The 19,573-nt window shown below is 35.6% G+C and overlaps 1 protein-coding gene across 8 annotated transcripts in view; it reads left to right on the top strand.

The window, feature by feature from the left end:
• Positions 1-19,573, top strand: part of syne1b (spectrin repeat containing, nuclear envelope 1b) — a 367,683-nt gene that overhangs the window by 76,094 nt on the left and 272,016 nt on the right. For 3 of the 8 annotated variants that reach the window (XM_087289680.1, XM_087289679.1, XM_087289684.1), the window contains 7 exons: positions 3,286-3,378; positions 7,154-7,332; positions 8,547-8,743; positions 11,785-11,894; positions 14,042-14,074; positions 14,297-14,404; positions 16,211-16,348. In XM_087289680.1, coding sequence (XP_087145806.1) covers positions 3,286-3,378; positions 7,154-7,332; positions 8,547-8,743; positions 11,785-11,894; positions 14,042-14,074; positions 14,297-14,404; positions 16,211-16,348 — 858 coding nt within the window. Of the gene's footprint in view, positions 1-3,285; positions 3,379-7,153; positions 7,333-8,546; positions 8,744-11,784; positions 11,895-12,118; positions 12,167-14,041; positions 14,075-14,296; positions 14,405-16,210; positions 16,349-19,573 lie in introns of all 8 variants that reach the window. The other 5 variants (XM_087289683.1, XM_087289682.1, XM_087289681.1 and 2 more) reach the window with 2 other exon arrangements.

Here is a 19,573-nt window from a genome sequence, read left to right as displayed (position 1 = left end):
CCCGTCTTCATGTTGTGTTTCTAACTGTGTCCTTTCTCTTAACATGTCTTGTCTCAGTCTGTGTACAGAGGGTCTCCGGTCAGTACTTTGTCTAGTTACAGTTCCCACAAACACCTGCTGTTGATACACATATCTGCATTTGATGATGTGTACTGTATGCAGTGAGCATTCGTTACTGATATCTGCTGTATCTGCTACATGGCTGAAAGAGCTGCACTTATTTTTAGAAAGCTTGTTTTTTATCTTCTGCAGCATCTCTTATGATGTCCATGACTGGCTGACCATCAGAGAATTGCACTTTTCTTTGTTCACTCACGTTCTTTATATGCACAGTGCCTTTATATTTGCTTATTCCTGAAGAAGTGAATAAGACTGACCACTTGATTTTGTTTTACACAACATGGTATCAAAATGGGCTGTATTTACGTTTCTGAATGCACGTTTTTGGTCTTATTCTGCACGATTCATTGGCCGATAATGCTGGTTTAGAATGGCTTGTTTTGCAGATGCACTGACCTCAGATCATTGAAGTGCTATTGTTGGTTTTATTTATTTTTTTGTTAACAACTGTTTATTGAGTTTTTCAGGAAAAAATATAAAACGGAAAAAAACAAGTGTTAATTTAAAACCCACTCCCACCCATCCCACCCCTGGTAGACTTCAAAAGTATAAAATAATAATAATAATAATAAATAAATAAACAAATCAAATAATTTTACATAGGAATTTTACAAAGACTTCAAAAAGGATTACACAACATTATTGTTGGTTTTATTAATAGTTTGGTTTATATATTGATTATTTTTGGTTGAATTTTCAGGAATGTTTTAGTAATTTATTTTTACAGGGTTTCTGCAGATATCATAATATCAAATTTAAGACTTTTTAAGACCATTAAGTATTAAATTTAAGACCTATATTACAACATCAAAAACACCCATACACATAAAGAGAAAATACGAAAATCACAAAATTTGTATAGCGCTTTTACAATGTAGATTGTGTCAAAGCAGGTTCACATAAATGGTCATAGTAACTAAATCAGGGTAGTTCAGTTTTTAGTGTTTAAGTTCAGTTCAGTTTAGCTCAGTTCAGTGTGGTTTATAATCATTACAGAGAGTCCAAACACTGAAGAGCAAATTCATCGATACGTAGCTCTACCGATCCCAAACCATGCAAGCTAGAGGCGACAGCGGCGAGAAAAAAACTTCACCGATAGGAGAGTGAAGAAAAAAAAACTTGAGAGAAACCAGACTCAGATGGGCACGACCATTTTAATTTCTCCGCTGGCCAAAAGTCTTGTGCAGAGCTGCAGTCTCAGCGGTGGAGGCTGGAAGCTGGCCTCAGCGAAGACTCATCTGTCCCTGGAGCGTCACAGGAGTCAGTCTCATGTCCCACTCCTCCATGACCATCAGCGCAACAGCAGCTCAGGATATGGTCTGGTCCCTAATATGGAAACCTTGAGATCATCTCTTCGCTGCTCTTGGATCAAATCAGTGACTCCGCATAATCTGAGGACCTCAGGATGAGTATCCCCAGGTGGAAATGGAGAATAAATAGAATAATTAGCGTAGCTGCTGTTCATAGTGTATAAAAGCAAGATGCAGAAGCCTGTGTGGAACCCGCTAGGTGATACACTGAGTGTATGCTTTACTAAACAGATAGGTCTTCAATCTAGTTTTGAACTGAGAGAGTGTGTCTGAGCCTCGGACGTTATCAGGAAGGCTATTCCAGAGTGTAGGAGCCATAAAGGAGAAGGCTCGACCTCCTTTACTCGACTTTGCTATTCTAGGTACTACCAGAAGCCCTGAGTTTTGAGATCTTAAAAAGCGAGTTGGATTGTAGCAAGACAGAAGGTTGGTTAGATAAACAGGAGCTAGATTATTTAAAGCTTGTGAGAGTTATTATTTTAAATTCAATACGAAACTTAAGAGGCAGCCAGTGTAAGGAGGATAAAATTGGGGTGATATGATCACATTTCAAACAAAATCCAGAACTCTGGCAGCTGTATTTTGTACTAATTGAAGTTTGTTAATAGAGGATGCTGGGCAGTCAGCAAATAGAGCATTACAGTAATCCAGCCTAGAAGTCATAAAAGCATGGACTAGCTTTTCTGCATCTGAGATGGATAGCATACTTCGTAATTTAGCGATATTTCTCAGATGAAAAATGATGTCTCTGCTGTGTCTGGCTCAACATTCCTGACCATTATCAGAAATAAAGCCTAATAAAACTGGACACCATGCTGTAAACCAATAGGTTCAAATGTTCTTTTCCAGTTATCAAAGAAATAATTTGTTTCTTAATTATAGTTTTTTAATTGTTAAATGGTTTTAAATTTAAAACTGTAAAATATACATCAGTGTTAAACCTATAAATGATGGAAAAACATATTCTGTAATTGTGTACCTGGTTCTTCACTTTTGCCATGACCTCTTACCTCTGACCTTAACAAACTTATCCTTCAGGTTTTTCCAAATTTTGCAACAAAAACTTTCTTCTTTCTTTTCCTTTCCCTTCTGTTGCAATTTCTAGCTAAGAATTATTGTTCATCTGGTTATCCCTATATGATCACGCTTGGACGGATCATAGAGTTGTCATACCTGGTTTAGACAAAATCCCTTCGAAATGATTTATATTTAACTCAAATGAAACGTGGCACAGCATGAACTGTTTGCTTGAGTCTCAAAATATTTTGTTCGCTCCGCTAGCCGAAATCCAGTCGTGAGCACCCAAAGCGAATATCCGCAAACTCTGCGATGACGTCACATTTGCCGTGCGCACTGCTTCAATAACAGAAAGCTAATTGGTTATTTCATTTGTAGTTGTAATACCGTAAATTACATTGGAACTAGTAAATAAAGAACTACAACACCACGAAAACCAAGCAACAACAAAACTTTAAATGAGCATTAGATGTAGCATTACATGTAAATCGGAAAAATAAGACCTGTGCCAAAATATTTCAGACCAAGAACAGTGAATTTAAGACTTTTTAAGACACAGCAGAGACCCTGTTTTAGTATTTGTGTGCTATTAATATTTCTAAACAGTTATTATATTTTGTTTTTATTTTAGTACATTAAGTTAAACTACAGGAAGATTTCTTTGGTAACTAAGTGCAATAGATTTAATGTTTTCAATACTGTAGATTTTATTTTTAATACTGTCTGTTTCATTTGATGTTTTAGTTTTACAAGTTTAGTCCACTATATTAACCTTATAATAACAGTTTAACTATACTTTAAGTAAGAGTTTCTAACATGACAGGTATTTATTTTGCAGATCAAACTAGTCAATATCAATGCTACTGATATTGCTGATGGACGCCCGTCAATTGTCTTGGGGCTGATGTGGACCATTATCCTCTATTTCCAGGTAATGTTTTCCAGTTAAGATGGTAGGATCAAGAAAATTGTCATATATCTATGCACAGTCATGTGAAAAAAAGTTTGGACACCCTTTTGAATTTCATGGTTTTAAATATCAGAAAATCATTATACATAAACAACAACATGGTAATTGGCAGATCTTAAAATTTGAAAGATAAAAAATCAGATGAATGACATCTCACAGTATGTCATTATTAATTTAACAAAAATAAAGGCAAAATATTTGCCAGTGATGGGTTGCAGTTGGAGGGGCATCCGCTGCATAAAACATATACTGGATAAGTTGGCGGTTCATTTCGCTGTGGCGACCCCAGATTATTAAAGGGACTAAGCCGAAGAGAAAATGAATGAAAGCCAAAATAGAAAAGCCATGAGTGACAAACTGGTCAAGACCAACACACTGGAGTTTTGCTAACACCATATGCTAACACCAGTGATGGGAATAACGACGCTATAAATAAACGGTGTTACTAACGGCAATACTTTTTTCAGTAACGAGTAATCAAATGAATTACTGTTACAATGCTGTTACCATTAGTGACAATAAAAAATGCATATTACTATAACTGGGAACACTGAAGTGGTTTTCATACCAGCAGCGTCTCTCTCAGCCATAGGGCTTCTCTTTATGTGAGATGGGTGCATGTCTTCGGGGCTGGTGTCTGTGAATGTGGTGTAATTGAAAACATGATTATAGGCTTATTTCCCAGAGATGGGTTGTGGCTGGAAGGGCATCCGCTATGTAAAACGTGCTGGATAAGTTGGCGGTTCATTCACTCTGACGACCCCGGATTAATAAAGGGACTGAGCCGAAAAGAAATGAATGAATGAATGAATCATAGTCTTAGAAATAGTTCATTTGCCAATTAGATGCAGAGTAGGGCGGGTGTTCACATTAACATATGCAGTTAGTCACACACACTAACAACCAGGACTCAGAACTATGTTAAATCCAACAAGTTGACAGGTACCGCTAGCAAACTGGAAATATATGCACTACCTTTCCCTCGTTGAGGTGAAAGGCAAAAATGTTTATGTATCGTGCAACTCAGCCCAGGAAAAAAAGTCTCTCTGCGTCACTGACAAGTAATTCTAATCTAATGAAGCACCTTATGCAGCCACAAAATGAGTGGCTACGCAGGTGATAACTTGAGATCTGCTACTAAAGGAGGAGATGAAGCCACAACTGTCACAATTACCAGCGATCTTATGGAAACCGATTGCTGGTCTCACTCATAACCATGGACTACACTTCCGCCTTTGATGGACTACATAGTCATACATGCACTCCGGTCACACTCACACATGCTTACTCATTTAGACTGATTACATTCACACCACCTGAGGATTGTCAGAAACTGATTGCACAACTATTTAAGCCACACACTCACCCTTTCAGTTGCCTTTCAGTTGTTTATCCTTCGATGACACTACAACGCGTTTTTCCTTGTCTTGTTTACCCGTGTTTAGACCAAGCCTTGTATTCCTGTTCTCCAGCCTACCACCTGCCCTTTGACCTATCCCCTGTTTACTGATTACGACTCTGGACTGCCTACACATACCCGTTTGCACCTGTATTGACCATTGCTTGCCTGACGACGAATAAACTTGCACATTGGATCTTACCCCAGTTGTTCTTTGTTATACCCCATGGTTACAATAACGTCAAAGCAGATAACACTCTCTTTTTTTCTCCACCGCAATCACTTATTACTCAGACAGACTTAAACAAAATTATATCTAGATATATAGTTGAGAACATGTACAATGTTTTATACTTATTTTATATAGATTTTTTGGTCCCACTTTATATTAAGTGTCCTTAACTACTATGTACTTACATCAGAAAATAAATACAATGTACTTACTGTGTTTATAATGTATTTGAGAACACTTGCGGTGCTCTTGAGTTTTGATAGGGGTTGGGTTATGGACAGGTTTGGTGGCATGGGTAGGTTTAAGGGTGGGTTAAGGTGTGGGGATGGTCAACAGTGTATTTACAAATGTAATTACAAAAGTTTATTACAGATGTAATTACATACATGTATTTATTCAAGCATAAGTACACAGTAAATACATGTATTTACACAATAAGTACATTGTAACAAACTATTAGTTCCTATGTAAGTACATATTAGTTAAGGCCACTTAATATAAAGTGGGACCGATTTTTTTTTTTTACTTAAATCAATCGTTACTTTTCCTGCTAATTAGTTACTTTTATAACTATGTAACTCAGTTACTGTTTGTAAGAAATAACTAGTAAAAATAACTAATTACTCTTTTAAAGGAACGTTTTAAAGCCCAACACTGGCTAAGGGTGTTTTCACACCTGATTTATTTAGTTCGGTTGAATCGCACTGGAGTTCGTTTTCCCTCTTGGTGCAGTTCGTTTGGGCTGGTGTGAATGTAGCAATCGTACTCGAATGCGCACCAAAAGCAGACCAAACAAACGTACCAAGACCTCCTTGAAGAGGTGGTCTCGGTACATTTTGAAACGAACCTTAGAGTGGAACCTTAAAACAGACCCAACCGCAAAAAGTACTGCTCCTTTCTGGACTAATCGAGCTGCCGCAGTCCCATGGACTGTGCATTATGGAGGAAAAATATTTGTTTATAGCTTTACCAACAACTTTAAACAGAGAGAGAGAGAGAGAGAGAGAGAGAGAGAGAGAGAGAGAGAGATTACCATATGGATCGTTGGCAACATTTCCCAAAAGATGACCATGTTGCAGTTTAGCAAAATTAATTCACGCCTCCTCCTGAAGCGACGTATGATGTGTCTATGCCATTTGAAATGCATTAAAACATTGTTTTATAAAACTGCAGCCGCACTTCATTCTCGAAATGTATTGTTTGTCTAAAGTAATGTATACAAACTTTATAGTATACTATGAGCAGGGATACAATCAGCCAGCGCAGTCGTCCCTCCATAATAAAAAGCTAAATTTTGTGTCTGCCGGTTTGTTTACTTGCAGGAGTTCCATTGGCATTTTCCTGCACATTAATTCTGAGCTATCGAAAAGCAGTTTAGGAAGTACATTCAATAACATCTGGCCAATTAAATTAAATTCACCTTTATTTGTATAGCGCTTTTACAATGTAGATTGTGTCAAAGCAGCTTCTCAAAGAAGATTATAGTGAATTGAAACAGTGTCAGTACAGTTTTCAGTGTTTAAGTTCAGTTCAGGTTAGTATGGTTTAATATTTACTGCTGAGAGTCCAAACACTGAAGAGCAAATCCATCGATGCGCAGCTCTACAAGTCCCGAACTATGCAAGCCAGTGGTAACTGCGGTGAGGAAAAAATTTCACCAATTGGCGAAAGTGAAAGAAAAAAAAACCTTGAGTGAAACCAGGTTCGGTATAGGCACGACCATTTCTCCAATACGTCATGTGGTATTATCACATGACTGATTTTTGGTTCTTTTCATCTGGTTCGGATCAAAGCTATCAGTGTGGTGTGAAAAGGACCCAAAAGCGGCAGAAAAATGCTACAATGTCTCATTTATTGCTCTTGTTCCGGACCAAATGAACTGAACCACAGATGTAAAAGCACCCTAACAATATATGCTGGCCATATGCTAACACTAGATGTTGTTGTGCATCTTAGATATTATTTCCCACATTTTAAGACCAGCCTATGAACAGTTCATTGTTTATGTTCTGATATAAAAACATTTAAATTTAATAGGGAGTCCTAACTTTTTCACATCACTGTATATTTATATGTTGAGGCTCTATCCTGTCAAACTCTTGCAGATTGAGGAGCTGACCAGTAATCTCCCAGCCCTTCAGGCTTTATCCAGCAGTGCGTCTTCAGTGGACAGCATGGCCAGCTCTGAGACCGGAAGCCCACCAATGAAACGCAAGGTGGTCACCAAGTTTCAGGGCAATGCCAAAAGAGCTCTGCTCAGATGGGTCCAAAACACAGCAACCAAGTATGTCATCCATTTACATTTACATTTAGTCACTTAGCCGACGCTTTTGTTCAAAGTGACATACAATTGAGGAGGCATTCAGCGATTCAACAAGAAGAGGAAATACACACCATTTAAATAGGTGGAAAAATGGTCAAACTTTACAATAAGCTTTCATTAGTTAATGCTAGTTAAGATTTACTAACTTGAACTAAGCATGAACAATACTTGTACAGCATTTATAAATCATAGTTCAACATTTACTCATGTATTATTTAAATCCAAATTCATGCTTGTTAACATTAGTTAATGCACCATAAGTTAGCATGAACTAAGAATGAACTACTTTATTACCAATAATGAACATTAACTAACATGAACAAAAACTGTAATAAATGTATTGTTCATTGTGTGTTCATGTTAGTAAAGGCATGAACTTATATGACCTTATCAACATAGGCTTATTCTAAAAAAACGTAGCCTTATATACATTTCTGGAGATTGCAAATTATGTACCCAGAGCTACGAATGGTTGCATGTCATCTTTAAAATGAACGCTACAGGGAGGTTTGACGCTGTTCCTTTTCAAGCTTACCAGCAAACCACTTACCTCCCTACGACGACGGAATTCGAGTCTAGCAAAGAACGGATTCAGAAAGCAGGTAAAAGAAAAACAGAATCCAAAAAATGAAATGAACAAGTAAATAACAGGGTGAGAATGTGGTAAAATCTGAAAACGTGGTAAAAAATCCGTCGAGGGCTTTTCTTGTTGGGTTGGCTTTAGGGAAAGAGGAGGTTGAGTCAGTCCATTGGTCAGTCAGTCAGTCGACAGCAGCCTCTGGTGGATTTACGTGAGAACAGCAGGCACGAATGGCACTCACAGTGAAATTTGAGATCATCAAAAAGCGTACACAGCAGTCTCTGGTGGATTTGCGAAAACAAAAACTGCGAAAAAATGTAGCTCCTGGGACATATTTGGCGCTCCCCAGAAAAGTATATAGCGATTCGTTTTCAGAATGAGCCTGGTTTGGACCTTGTTGTAAAGTGTTACCAAAAAAATTATTACTTCCGACTAGTATCTATTTGTTGCAAGAAAATTTCATGATGAAAACCAGCTGTATCGGCAAATCTGAATGTTTTTTTAAGTGATTAAATTAAATGCATGTCAACCAACATGAACTGAATTGGCTTAATTGTAAATAAGTCCCCTAATAAGTCACTATTTTTTTTGCAAGGCGTCTTGGGATTGAAGTTAAAGACTTTGGTGCTAGTTGGCGTAGCGGCGTAGCCTTCCATTCTGTTATTCATGCCATTCGGCCAGAACTCGTGGACATGGACGTCGTGAGGAAAAGAAGCAATCGAGAAAACCTGGAAGAGGCGTTCAGTGTAGCAGAGAATGAGCTGGGAATACCACGCTTACTAGATCCTGAAGGTACTGATGGGGCTTATTTTCCTGCAAAATCTCTTTCATTTCCCTTAAAATGAGCTATATAGAATTTTAGAATCACAGCATTGTTTTAACATGTTTTTTGGTGTGTAATATAATTATCTTTTTTTTAAACTTTTTTCCCAATTAAACGGCTGCACTTGTATTTGTAAACATTTGACTACATTACAAACTCTGTGGATGGATAAGTAATGTGAACAGCATATAGAGAAACACTTTCGCATGTCGAGATAATATGTGTGTGTGCTGCCGCTCATCAGCTGCTTTACATACACATGTGTCAGCTTGAAGGTAAACAAACAACGGCTTATCAAGCGTTTTATCGCTATTTTTTTTTTTTTTTTTACACAGTTGGCTTTAAGAATGAACATAGAAACATTATTTGACTAAAATCAAGCAGCTAAATGTGTCTGGAAATATATTCACATGCTTTTATTCTCATAAACCACGCGGACATGAATCCATCTGAGTGTTCTGACGTTTTAATTCAGCGCACTCTTTCCAGTAATCTTCCTTCGGCGTTCACACAGCGCAGCATGCCGGAAAATTACCAGGAATGTTACAACTTCTCTTTCTGGAAAATAGCCAGAACAAATTTAGCTGTATTTTCAAAAAGGGCCTGTTCACACATATAGACCTTTCCGGAAAATTGATGGTAATTTTCCGGAAAGGTCTGTATGTTTGAAAGGGGCCAATGTCTCACTTTGCCTTGAACTTTGAGCATATTACATTCAGAGATGTTGTTTCTGTTCACATATCTACATTACACATCAACTAAAGTTTAAAATATAATATCGTAGTGGACCACCCCTCTAAAATTAGTAGTAAAATATTATGTACTTTCATCAAACCAAAATATTAAGATATTAGATATACAAAGCTAGTAGTCATTTGAAGTTAGATATTAAAGTTATTATGTTTAAAAATGCATTGAAAAAAATCTCTTTGAAATATTTAAAAAATAATACGAATTTACTTTTCACTAGTAAAAAAACTTGAAAAAAATTATACTTTTAGGTTTAATAAATTGAAGCAAATTGTTTAAATTGACCCAACTCTTTTTAAAAACAAAAAAAGAAAGAAAAGATTAATTGTAAGTAATAGAAGACATTACTAAAACAATAGCTCTGTCCCAAATTATGCAATATACACTTTGTGCTTATGTAGTACATGCACTCAGATATCTAGTGTTTGAACTTTATAAAGTCTTTTCACTGTAAAAAAATGCAGGATTCAACACAATTCCTTAATGTTGTCCCAACACAAATCAATTAAGTTAACTTAATCATTTCCTAATCATTTATTAAATTAATCAATTTTCCTTCGGCTTAGTCTCCATTTCAGAGGGCGCCACGGCGGTATGAACCACCAACTAACCCAGCATATGTTTTACGCAGGGGATGCCCTTTCAGAGACAACCCAGAAAAAAAAAAAAGAATTGTGTTGTTTCAACTCATTTTAAAGGGAAAATGAAGCACACAGTCAAGTTTACAGTCTCCTTTACTTCCTTTGTATCTGTTCAGCTGAGGGAACTAAACCAACCCCGTGATGTCAGACTCAGCAACATTCCAAGATGGCTGCGCCCTAGGTCTAAAATCTGTAGTAAAACAAGCCATTTTCTTCTAAATTGCTACATTAATCGAGTTTGTTTAATATATTTTCATTGAAGTGGAATCCAATGTACAAAATAAGGTAAACTTGACTGAGTGCTTCATTTCCCCTTTAAATAAATAGTTTGAACAGTGTTGTTTTTTTGTGCAATTAAAGCTAATTGTAATTAAAAACGCATAAAAACACAGCCGCAAATCAATAGTTCTTAAACTACCGTGAACATACATAAAAGTAGACGACTGCTCCACTGATACTAATACTGTGTGACTGATTAAGTCAATGATCTGTTGTGCTTTTGAAGAGCCACTCATTTGTTTTGAGTTGATGTGAAAAGACGCCACTTAATTATACTGGGGATCCGCCATCATCGGGCCTCATTACAGACAGACGCTTTTATTGTTTATGTAGGTCATGCTGTTATTCAAGCATGACATCAGGCCAGATCAAATACACACAGCATGACATCATGATGTGATGTAGGAGAAGCCCTTTGAAGAGGCTATAAATAGCCTCATTTGGCTCTTCAGGTCAGTGGATTGGTAAATAGGAAATCAGGTCTATGGAACACCTGAGGATTCATTTTGCTAAATGTTGACTCGACAAGGCCCTTTCTAAAAAATTAAACCCACTTAGGTTTTGAGAAGTTTGAATATTTTTATTACATATTGAATACTGTTATTATTACCATGGCAAGACAGACTCTACACAAAATATTACTTGTAAACTATAAAAAAAATATACATTACAAACTGTATTGTAAATAAATCATACAAACATTTGCATATTAGTTAATAATTTATTCATTCATTTTCCTTCAGCTTATTTATCCTTATTTATCAGGGGTCGCCACAGCAGAATGAACCGCCAACTATTCCGGCTTATGTTTTACACAGCAGATGCCCTTCCAGCCGCAATCCTGTACTGGGAAATAAACATACACTCTCACATTCACACACACAAACTTATACGCTACGGCCAATTTAGTTTATTCAATTAAAAACCCAGAGGAAACCCTTGTTAACACAAGGAGAACATGCAAACTCCACACAGAAATGCTAACCGGCCAAGCGGGGACTCGAACCAGCAACCTTCTTGCTTTGAGGCAAACATGCTACCACCGTGCAGCCCTTTTTTGTATTTTTTTTTTTTGTATTATTTTGTATTATTTTTGTATTATTTTTATTATTCATTTTATTAAAGTTTTATTTTAGAGCTTTAGATTTTGTAGATTTACCTATGGATTTTGTTTTAACAGCAATCTACTGTAGAAATTTATAATTATTTATAGTGCACTAAACCTCAAAGTAAAACAACATGGATGAATAGATATAATGATAAAAACACATGGATTTCCTCTTGAGGGGTTCAAACCTCCAACTTTGTTCTTTTGTTTTTTGTTTGTTTGTTTTTTGCAGATGTGGATGTGGACAAGCCTGATGAGAAATCCATAATGACCTATGTAGCTCAGTTCCTGAAGCACTACCCAGATCCCCACCAGTCTGAGACAGATGGACAGCAAGAGGAGGTACGCTTTAGCGCTGTAGCTAAAAATACACTAGCCGCTTGCTGTTGTTGTTAAATGTAATCACTGCTGTAGTCATTAGACAAAACCCATTTAATGTTGTCCATCACGATGTGGATTCCATTCACTTTATTCTACAATCACAACCCATAATGCACTGCTCAGCACACCCATAATGCTCACTCTGTCTCTCTGTCTGTGTGACTCGCATTCATGTGCATTCGTAGCTGGTTCGCTCCATTCCTACATTCGCTCTCTCTATCCCGGCGCTACAGGTAAGAGCCGATGATTATGTCTCACCTGCATGAGGTTCATTTAGTGGATGAGGTATTCTCATGAAATTATGCCATATGTGCTTTAAAGGGGACATAATGTGCAAAAATCATTTTTATAAGGGGTTAAAACCCTTGAAGACCTAGAGCTATTTTGTGGACGCTTGATGGGCCTATATTATAATTTTGAAGCAGTTTTATTTTTTTTTTAGCAGTCAGCCTCAAGTATTATATATCATTATAAACAGGAGAACCTGAAGTCTAAATCTGTATCAATTAAAAGTCCAATTTAAATATGTTTTGCTTTGAAAACATATCAAGAGACAGAACATTTTCCAGAATTTTAAAGGGTCATAAAACACCAAAACTCATTTATTTGAGCTGTTGACAGTCATATATGTGTCCCACGCTGCTAAAAACACTATAAGGACACATATGTTTTACAAAAAAAGTGAAAATTGGTTATTTTTGTGTTATTTCGAGCAAATTCGTTCTTCTGTTTTAAAATTAATTTTTGAAGCTGCATCACGCCGATTAGATCCTTGTGTGTATTCCAGTGTGATGAGAGGATGTCTGTACCTGGGAGTACATTGTGACGTCTCTGAGTGTGCAGCAATAATTCATGAGAAAGACTTGGCTCAAACCAATCAGAGCACTCTATTGTGAATGAGGTGCAACTTCATTTATATGCATGATAGCTTCCATTGTTTCCATTTTTATTTTTTAAGAGTTTAGGTCAGAATAATGTTTCATTATTATTTTTATTATAGTAAGTGACAAGGGAATATTATGGACATTTAATTTTCACCAAAGTTACTGAAAATTTTGAAGCAGCCACTATATGCATTTGATATGCTTTCTATGTATAAAATCATTAATTCATTCATTTTCACTCGGCTTAGTCCCTTTATTTATCAGTCGACACAGCAGAATGAACTGCCAACTTATTCAGCATATGTGTTACACAGCAGATAACCCTCCAACCACAACTTAGTACTGGGAAACAACTATACAGTTTTGCATTCACACACATACAGTACGGCCAATTTAGCTTGTTCAAATCACTTTTACCGCATGTCTTTGGACTGTGGGGGAAATCAGAGCACATGCAAACTTCACACAGAAATGCCAACTGACCCAGCTGGGGCTCGAACCAGTGACCTTCTTGCTGTGAGCTGAGTGCTAACCACTGAGCCACTGTACTGCCCCATATATAAAATCACCATTGTAAGTGTAATTTTATGCATGCAACAAATCCTTCGACTAATGTATTACTCGTTGAACATAACATGAAGCCCATAATAACAATCTACTTATATTCCTTCTTTTTGTTTGTAACTCAAAAGCTGGTGAGAATTTTTTTTAAAGTGGTATTTTTTAGTTAATGCAAACAAAACCTGAAGGCTTTTTTTTCTTTAGAAATAAATGCTAGGATGTTTCATACTTCCAACATACATTTTGTCTACATCCAACATTCCCTGAGCAAATTATAGCATTTTATTTTATGTTGTTCAATTCGTTTTTCAGTGAAAAACTGGTACATTCTATTTAATGACAATGTAGATGCAAAGATAATTGCATGTTTAGTTTTCTCTAACTTATTTTAGCAGTGAGCATTAAGTGTCATATAACATTTTAAGCAGGAGAAAATGAAAATTACAAGCCTTAAATGTTGGATAGAGTAGTTATTTATGGCATAACATTCATTTTTGGCTGAAGTTACTGTACATGTAACACAAATGGCATCATTTCCTGAGAATGGTCTATTAGCGATGGATGCTCTCTGCTTGTTTCCTCTTTTTCTCTGGCTTTAATCTTGCTAACGTCTTGACTGTGTTGTGTTTGCATCTCTTGATATGCTTTTGCTCTCCTGGACAGTATGATCCACAAGATATTGAGCTAATGCTTGAGGTATGTGTATATTAGTACATAGGATCATAACAGTAGCTTGTTATTGTAAGAAAATGCAGAGTAGTGAAAGATCTTCAGTCTTCTTTATCAGTGGACTTTTTCCTGTTGTTCAATGTTTCACACTGCTGTGTTACCTGCTGTGTGTTCTTGTTATATGGTTTCTTGCTGAAAACCTGCTAAGCGAGTGATAAATGGGTGCTTTTTTTTGTCCGATGCGCACAGCGAGAGGAACGCAAGGTGCTGAGAGAGGTGAAGATCTGGCTGGATCAGCTGGAGAGAGATGTACTGCGGGCACAGGGATCTGAAGAGAGTCTCACTGACAAATATCAGGTCAACTTTGGAATTAAACAGGCTGTTTTGTCACTTTCAGTGCAAGAAACTGCAGGCAAATAGGGTGAAAAAAATAATACTGTAGTTTTCACAATACTTTGTTAATGTGCTGGATTATTGTTCATTAAGAATGGCAATGATTTCTGTATTACAACTTTTTTAAAAATATATTTAAATATACTAATTATCCATAATTAGTTTTTTTAATATGCACTAATTTGCATACAGTTATAAAACATAAAAACATTGGATGAAACCAGGTTCAAAATTAATTTCTATTTTTTACATTTTAGTGACAAAAGTGTTTTACAAGGGGATATTTATCTCTTTTCCTCCATTATTCAGTGAAAAATATATTATATATTATTAAAATATATATAATATATAATAATAAAGGAAAAGAGATAAATATTCCCTTGTGAAATAATAATAATAAAAACACAGAGGCAAAATTCACTAAACATGTTGTTGAGAAAATAGAATAGCAAAAACGCTGACAATGGCCATGTACAACATCACTACAATAATAAGAAAAGCTCAAGTGAACTGTACAGGTTATGAATCAAGACTTGTGTTTACTTATATTGTATGTTTGTATATTTAATTTATATAAAATAAATGTATTTTATTTATTTTTATTTTTTCAAACCTGTCAGTTTCTTTTCATTGATACATGCTAAAGTAAAAAAAAACATCCAAAATACAATTTTATATTGTACTTTGTATTTTCGATGTTTATATATAGTTTTATTTGTTTATTTGTTTATTTACTTATTTATTTATTTATTTATTTATTTATTTATTTATTTATTTATTTATTTATTTTTATTTACTTATTTGTTTATTTACTTATTTATTTACTTGTTTATTTATTTACTTATTTACTTGTTTATTTAATTATTTATTTACTAAATAAATAAAATAAAATAATTAATTTTAATAATTAATTTACTTATTTATTTGCTCTTTTAATTTTTTATTTATTTACTTATTTAGTTATTCATTTATTCATTTTCAGTTTTGAGATTTTTCGCTTTTTTTGATAAATATTTTTCATAAAGTATTGATTCATGCAAATGTAAAGAAAACATCCTATTCTGTATTCTGTATATTGTATTTTGGTCTTGTATTTTTTGTACAGGGTCGGGCATTTATATAGATACACCTTAATTAACTCATTGGGAGTTTCACAAGAAAAACGATGGTGTGCTTGATTTTAAACGTAACTTTATTCTTTCATGAGTTCTTTACAAGCCCCCTCACATACACTAATGTGCCATAAACAGGACGTTAATATCACCAACCGTTCCCATTTTATTGAGGTTTATCCATATAAATGGCCCACCCTGTACTTATTTATTTACATATTCATTTACTTATTTATTTACTTTCTCATTTATTTACCTATTTATTTACTTACTTACATTACTTACTTACTTATTTATTTTCATTTTTTCAGACCTGTCCATTTTTGAGATTTTTTGCTTTTTGATAAATACTTTTCATAAAGTATTAAGTTGCATAAATTATGCAATTTTACTTTGTATTTTGTTTAATGTATTTTAGACGTTTAGATATATATTTTTAAACACTTAAAATTCATGCATTAGCATAAACAAATATTTTAAGAAAAGTCAAAAATTCCAAAATTCATAGGTGCATGAAAAAAAAACTGTTTTGTCTGCACTTTTATCTCACCTTAATTCCTCTGTTTGTAAATGAGCTCTATTTTATTTTACTCAACTTTTTTCAATGAGTTATAAGCTTGGCATCAGGTCAGAAATATTCCTCTTCTTTTATTTGCAGGCCTTTAAGAGCTTTCGTGTGCAGTATGAGATGCGAAAGAAGCAGATCGAGTCTCTCCTGCAACCGGTGCACAGGGACGGAAAACTCTCAGTGGACCAGGCCGTGGTCAAGCAGTCCTGGGATCATGTGTCCGTCAGGGTACGGGTTCACCATATGATATGAAAGAATAAGTTCAGACCAGAATGTAAATTACTTTAATCATTAAAACTATTAGATCCTTTAAATTCAATGAAATGAGATTTATTAATGGACCTCTATTCTGCCACATTTTAAAGCATAGAAAGTGGAAAAAATAGTGTCTGTGGACATTTTGATAAATGTTGAACTAGATAAGTGAAATCTGGAGAAAATACTGAAAACTAAAGAATTTATAAATTTCATATTTTTTTTTTGTCTTTTTAAAACATAAATTCAGTGTGATATGATAATAATTTCTTACATTTATATAGCGCTTTTCTGGACTCTCAAAGCACTTTACACATTTTTGGGGGGAATCTCCCCATCCCCCACCTATGTGCGGCACACCAGCTGATTGGTGGAGAGGAGACAGAGTGATGAAACCAGTTACGATATGGGGATGGTTAGACCAGAGTCCAATGGGAAAATTTGGCCAGGATGCCAGGTTTTAATCCTTACTTCTTTGATTTTTAATGATCATCCCAAAGACGGCACTCAACAAGCAGCATAGTGTCCCCATCAATATACTGGGACATTAGGACCCACACAGACCGCAGGTTGAGCACCCACTGCTTGTCTAATTAACATCGCTTCTGGCAGCAACCTTGCTTTCCCATGTGGTCTCCTATCCAGATACTGACTGGGCGCAGCCCTGCTTAGCTTCAGTGGGCAGCCATGTGAGAGTTGCAGAGAGTTAGCTGCCAGCATTGCTTGATGGATTTGATATGATATGATATGATATGATATGATATGATATGATATGATATGATATGATATGATATGATATGATATGATATGATATGATAGAGTACTTTACTGTCAGACCGGGACTGAAATATTTCTTGCTAAACAATACTTCTGTTGACAACAATCAACATTACATACACTTCAAGAAATATTCAAGAATTATACTTATTATTCAATTATTCAAGAATACAATTCAAGAAAAAAGAATAGCAGTTCAATGAAACATTACAAAACTTCAATCATACGGAAGACAGTATAATCGGGTCAGTAAATAATTCTTTTAATGTCAGTAAATGTCACCTCCGAAAATACTGAAAACTGGAGATTATACATTTCAGTTCTTATTTTTTAGAATTTTAAAAACATAAATTCACTAATATACTGGTAGTGTCAATAAAAAGGACCTCAGAGAAAATACTGAAAAGTGGCAATAAGTATTTTTTAAAACATGTGAATGAGTGTGTACGGGTGTTTCCCAGTGATGGGTTGCGGCTGGAAGGGCATCCGCTGCGTAAAGCATATGCTGGATAAGTTGGCGGTTCAATCCGCTTTGGTTACCGCAGACTAATAAAGGGGCTAAGGCTAACAGAAAATGAATGAATGAATTGACTGTTCATTACGTCTATAAATAATTTTTACCTCAGAAAATACTGAAAACTGGAGATTCTAAATTAAAATTTTTATTTTTAGTCTTTTTTTTAAACATAAATTCACTATTTTGCTTGGTAAATAATTTAAAAAGAAAAAAATGTTGTAAAAAAATATTTACTAATACTATTTACATCTATTTCCATGTCTGATGAAGAGCTGGGTGGCTGGAAACGTTACACGCTCTGTATCAGCCTTTTTAATTTAAAAAATGTGTATTTTTGGAGCCTTGGTGTTGCCGCCTTTGATTAACATTTAATTTGCACTTTTTGCAGTTTTGGCTGAGCACCCAGTTAAGAGGGATGTGCGTGCTTTTGTACAGTTTTTTCAATTACTACTTACATAAATTCACTAAAATGCTGTTTATGTCAGTAAATAATATTTACCTCATTAAAAAACTGAAAACTGGAGATTCTTAATTTCAGTTATTATTTTTCAGTATTTTATAAAACATAAATTCACTATTATGTTGATAATAATAAAATATACCTCAGAGAAAATACTGAAAAGTGGAGATAATAAATTGAAATTCTTATTTTTCTGTATTTTTTAAAACATAAATGTCAGGGTTGGTGAGGGGAAAAGGAGCGAGGACTAAGGTGCAGCAAAAATGGGTTTTTATTAATTATAAAATGAAAACAAAAAGGCAAAACAAACAACCCCGAGGGGGAAAACTCTAATAAAACAAATAAACGAACAAACAAACTTGACTGGACTGGCAGGACTGGCAGGACAAGACAGGGCTGGACACAAGACAGGAAACTATCGACGACGAACTGGCAAAGGACTGAAAACATGAGGGGGATTATAAAGCAAAAAGTAAATTGACACACAGGTGAACACAATAAACTAATAATGAGTAAACAAGGAGGGTGGGACTAGACAATAGACGGTAGAGCGCATGACACAGAGAGACAATACAAGCCATGCGCTCACATAACACAACACTGAAGCACACGACAAAAGCACGTGACCACAATGTAAACACCAAGCCACGTGCTTTGACAAAAGACGCAAGACACGAGCACACGATGAATGAAAACACTCACCGTGCGCTCACACACGCAGCGTGCATGCTTCATCCCAGCGCCGACCAAAACCGAAACCAACAAGACTGAGACGCTGGGAATGAAACACCACGCTGCTGACAGACGAAAACACAAACACGAGTACAAGAGCGCACGCGTCTGAGGGACGCAGAGCGCGCGCGCGGCCGCGTCAAGCAGGAGCGCGCACACTCTGCGTACACCCACGACGGCGCGCGCGCACACACAGAGACAGAAACAGGACCAGACATGGGTTGTGTCCGAGCTCTGCCACCAAAACAAGAATTTACAAGACCAGAGTGGCAGAACCCTGACAATAAATTGACTATTGCTGCTGGATATGCGTTTAAATAATTTTTACCTCAGAACAAATGCTAAAAACTGGAGACTTAAAAATTTAGGTTCTTATTATTTTGTGTTTTTTAAAACATAAATTCACTTTTATGCTGATTAAAAATTCGTAATAATGACAAAAAATGCTAATTTGTGGATCTCCTGACTTCCGTGTGCAGCCATGCTGTCGTTGTGGCCGGTGTATTCTAAGAAATTTTCTTACCCCTTGGTTTTGAGTGTGGTCCTGAAAAATCTCTGTTTCAAGGGCTATCTAGCCCTTCCTTTTAGCCCTACGCCTTTAAGCTTAAGAGAATTGAGACACCCCAAATTTAGCTTCTTATTATTCAATATTTTTTAAAACACACATTCACTTTTATACTAGTAGTGTCGATTAAAATATGTACTAATATTC

The sequence above is a fragment of the Danio rerio genome, chromosome 17 (assembly GCF_052040795.2).
Source record: "Danio rerio strain M-AB ecotype USA chromosome 17, GRCz13ab, whole genome shotgun sequence".
Lineage (NCBI taxonomy): Eukaryota > Metazoa > Chordata > Actinopteri > Cypriniformes > Danionidae > Danio > Danio rerio.
The sequence above is the reverse complement of the archived record's forward strand: the minus strand, read 5'-3'. Positions and strand labels throughout refer to the sequence as shown.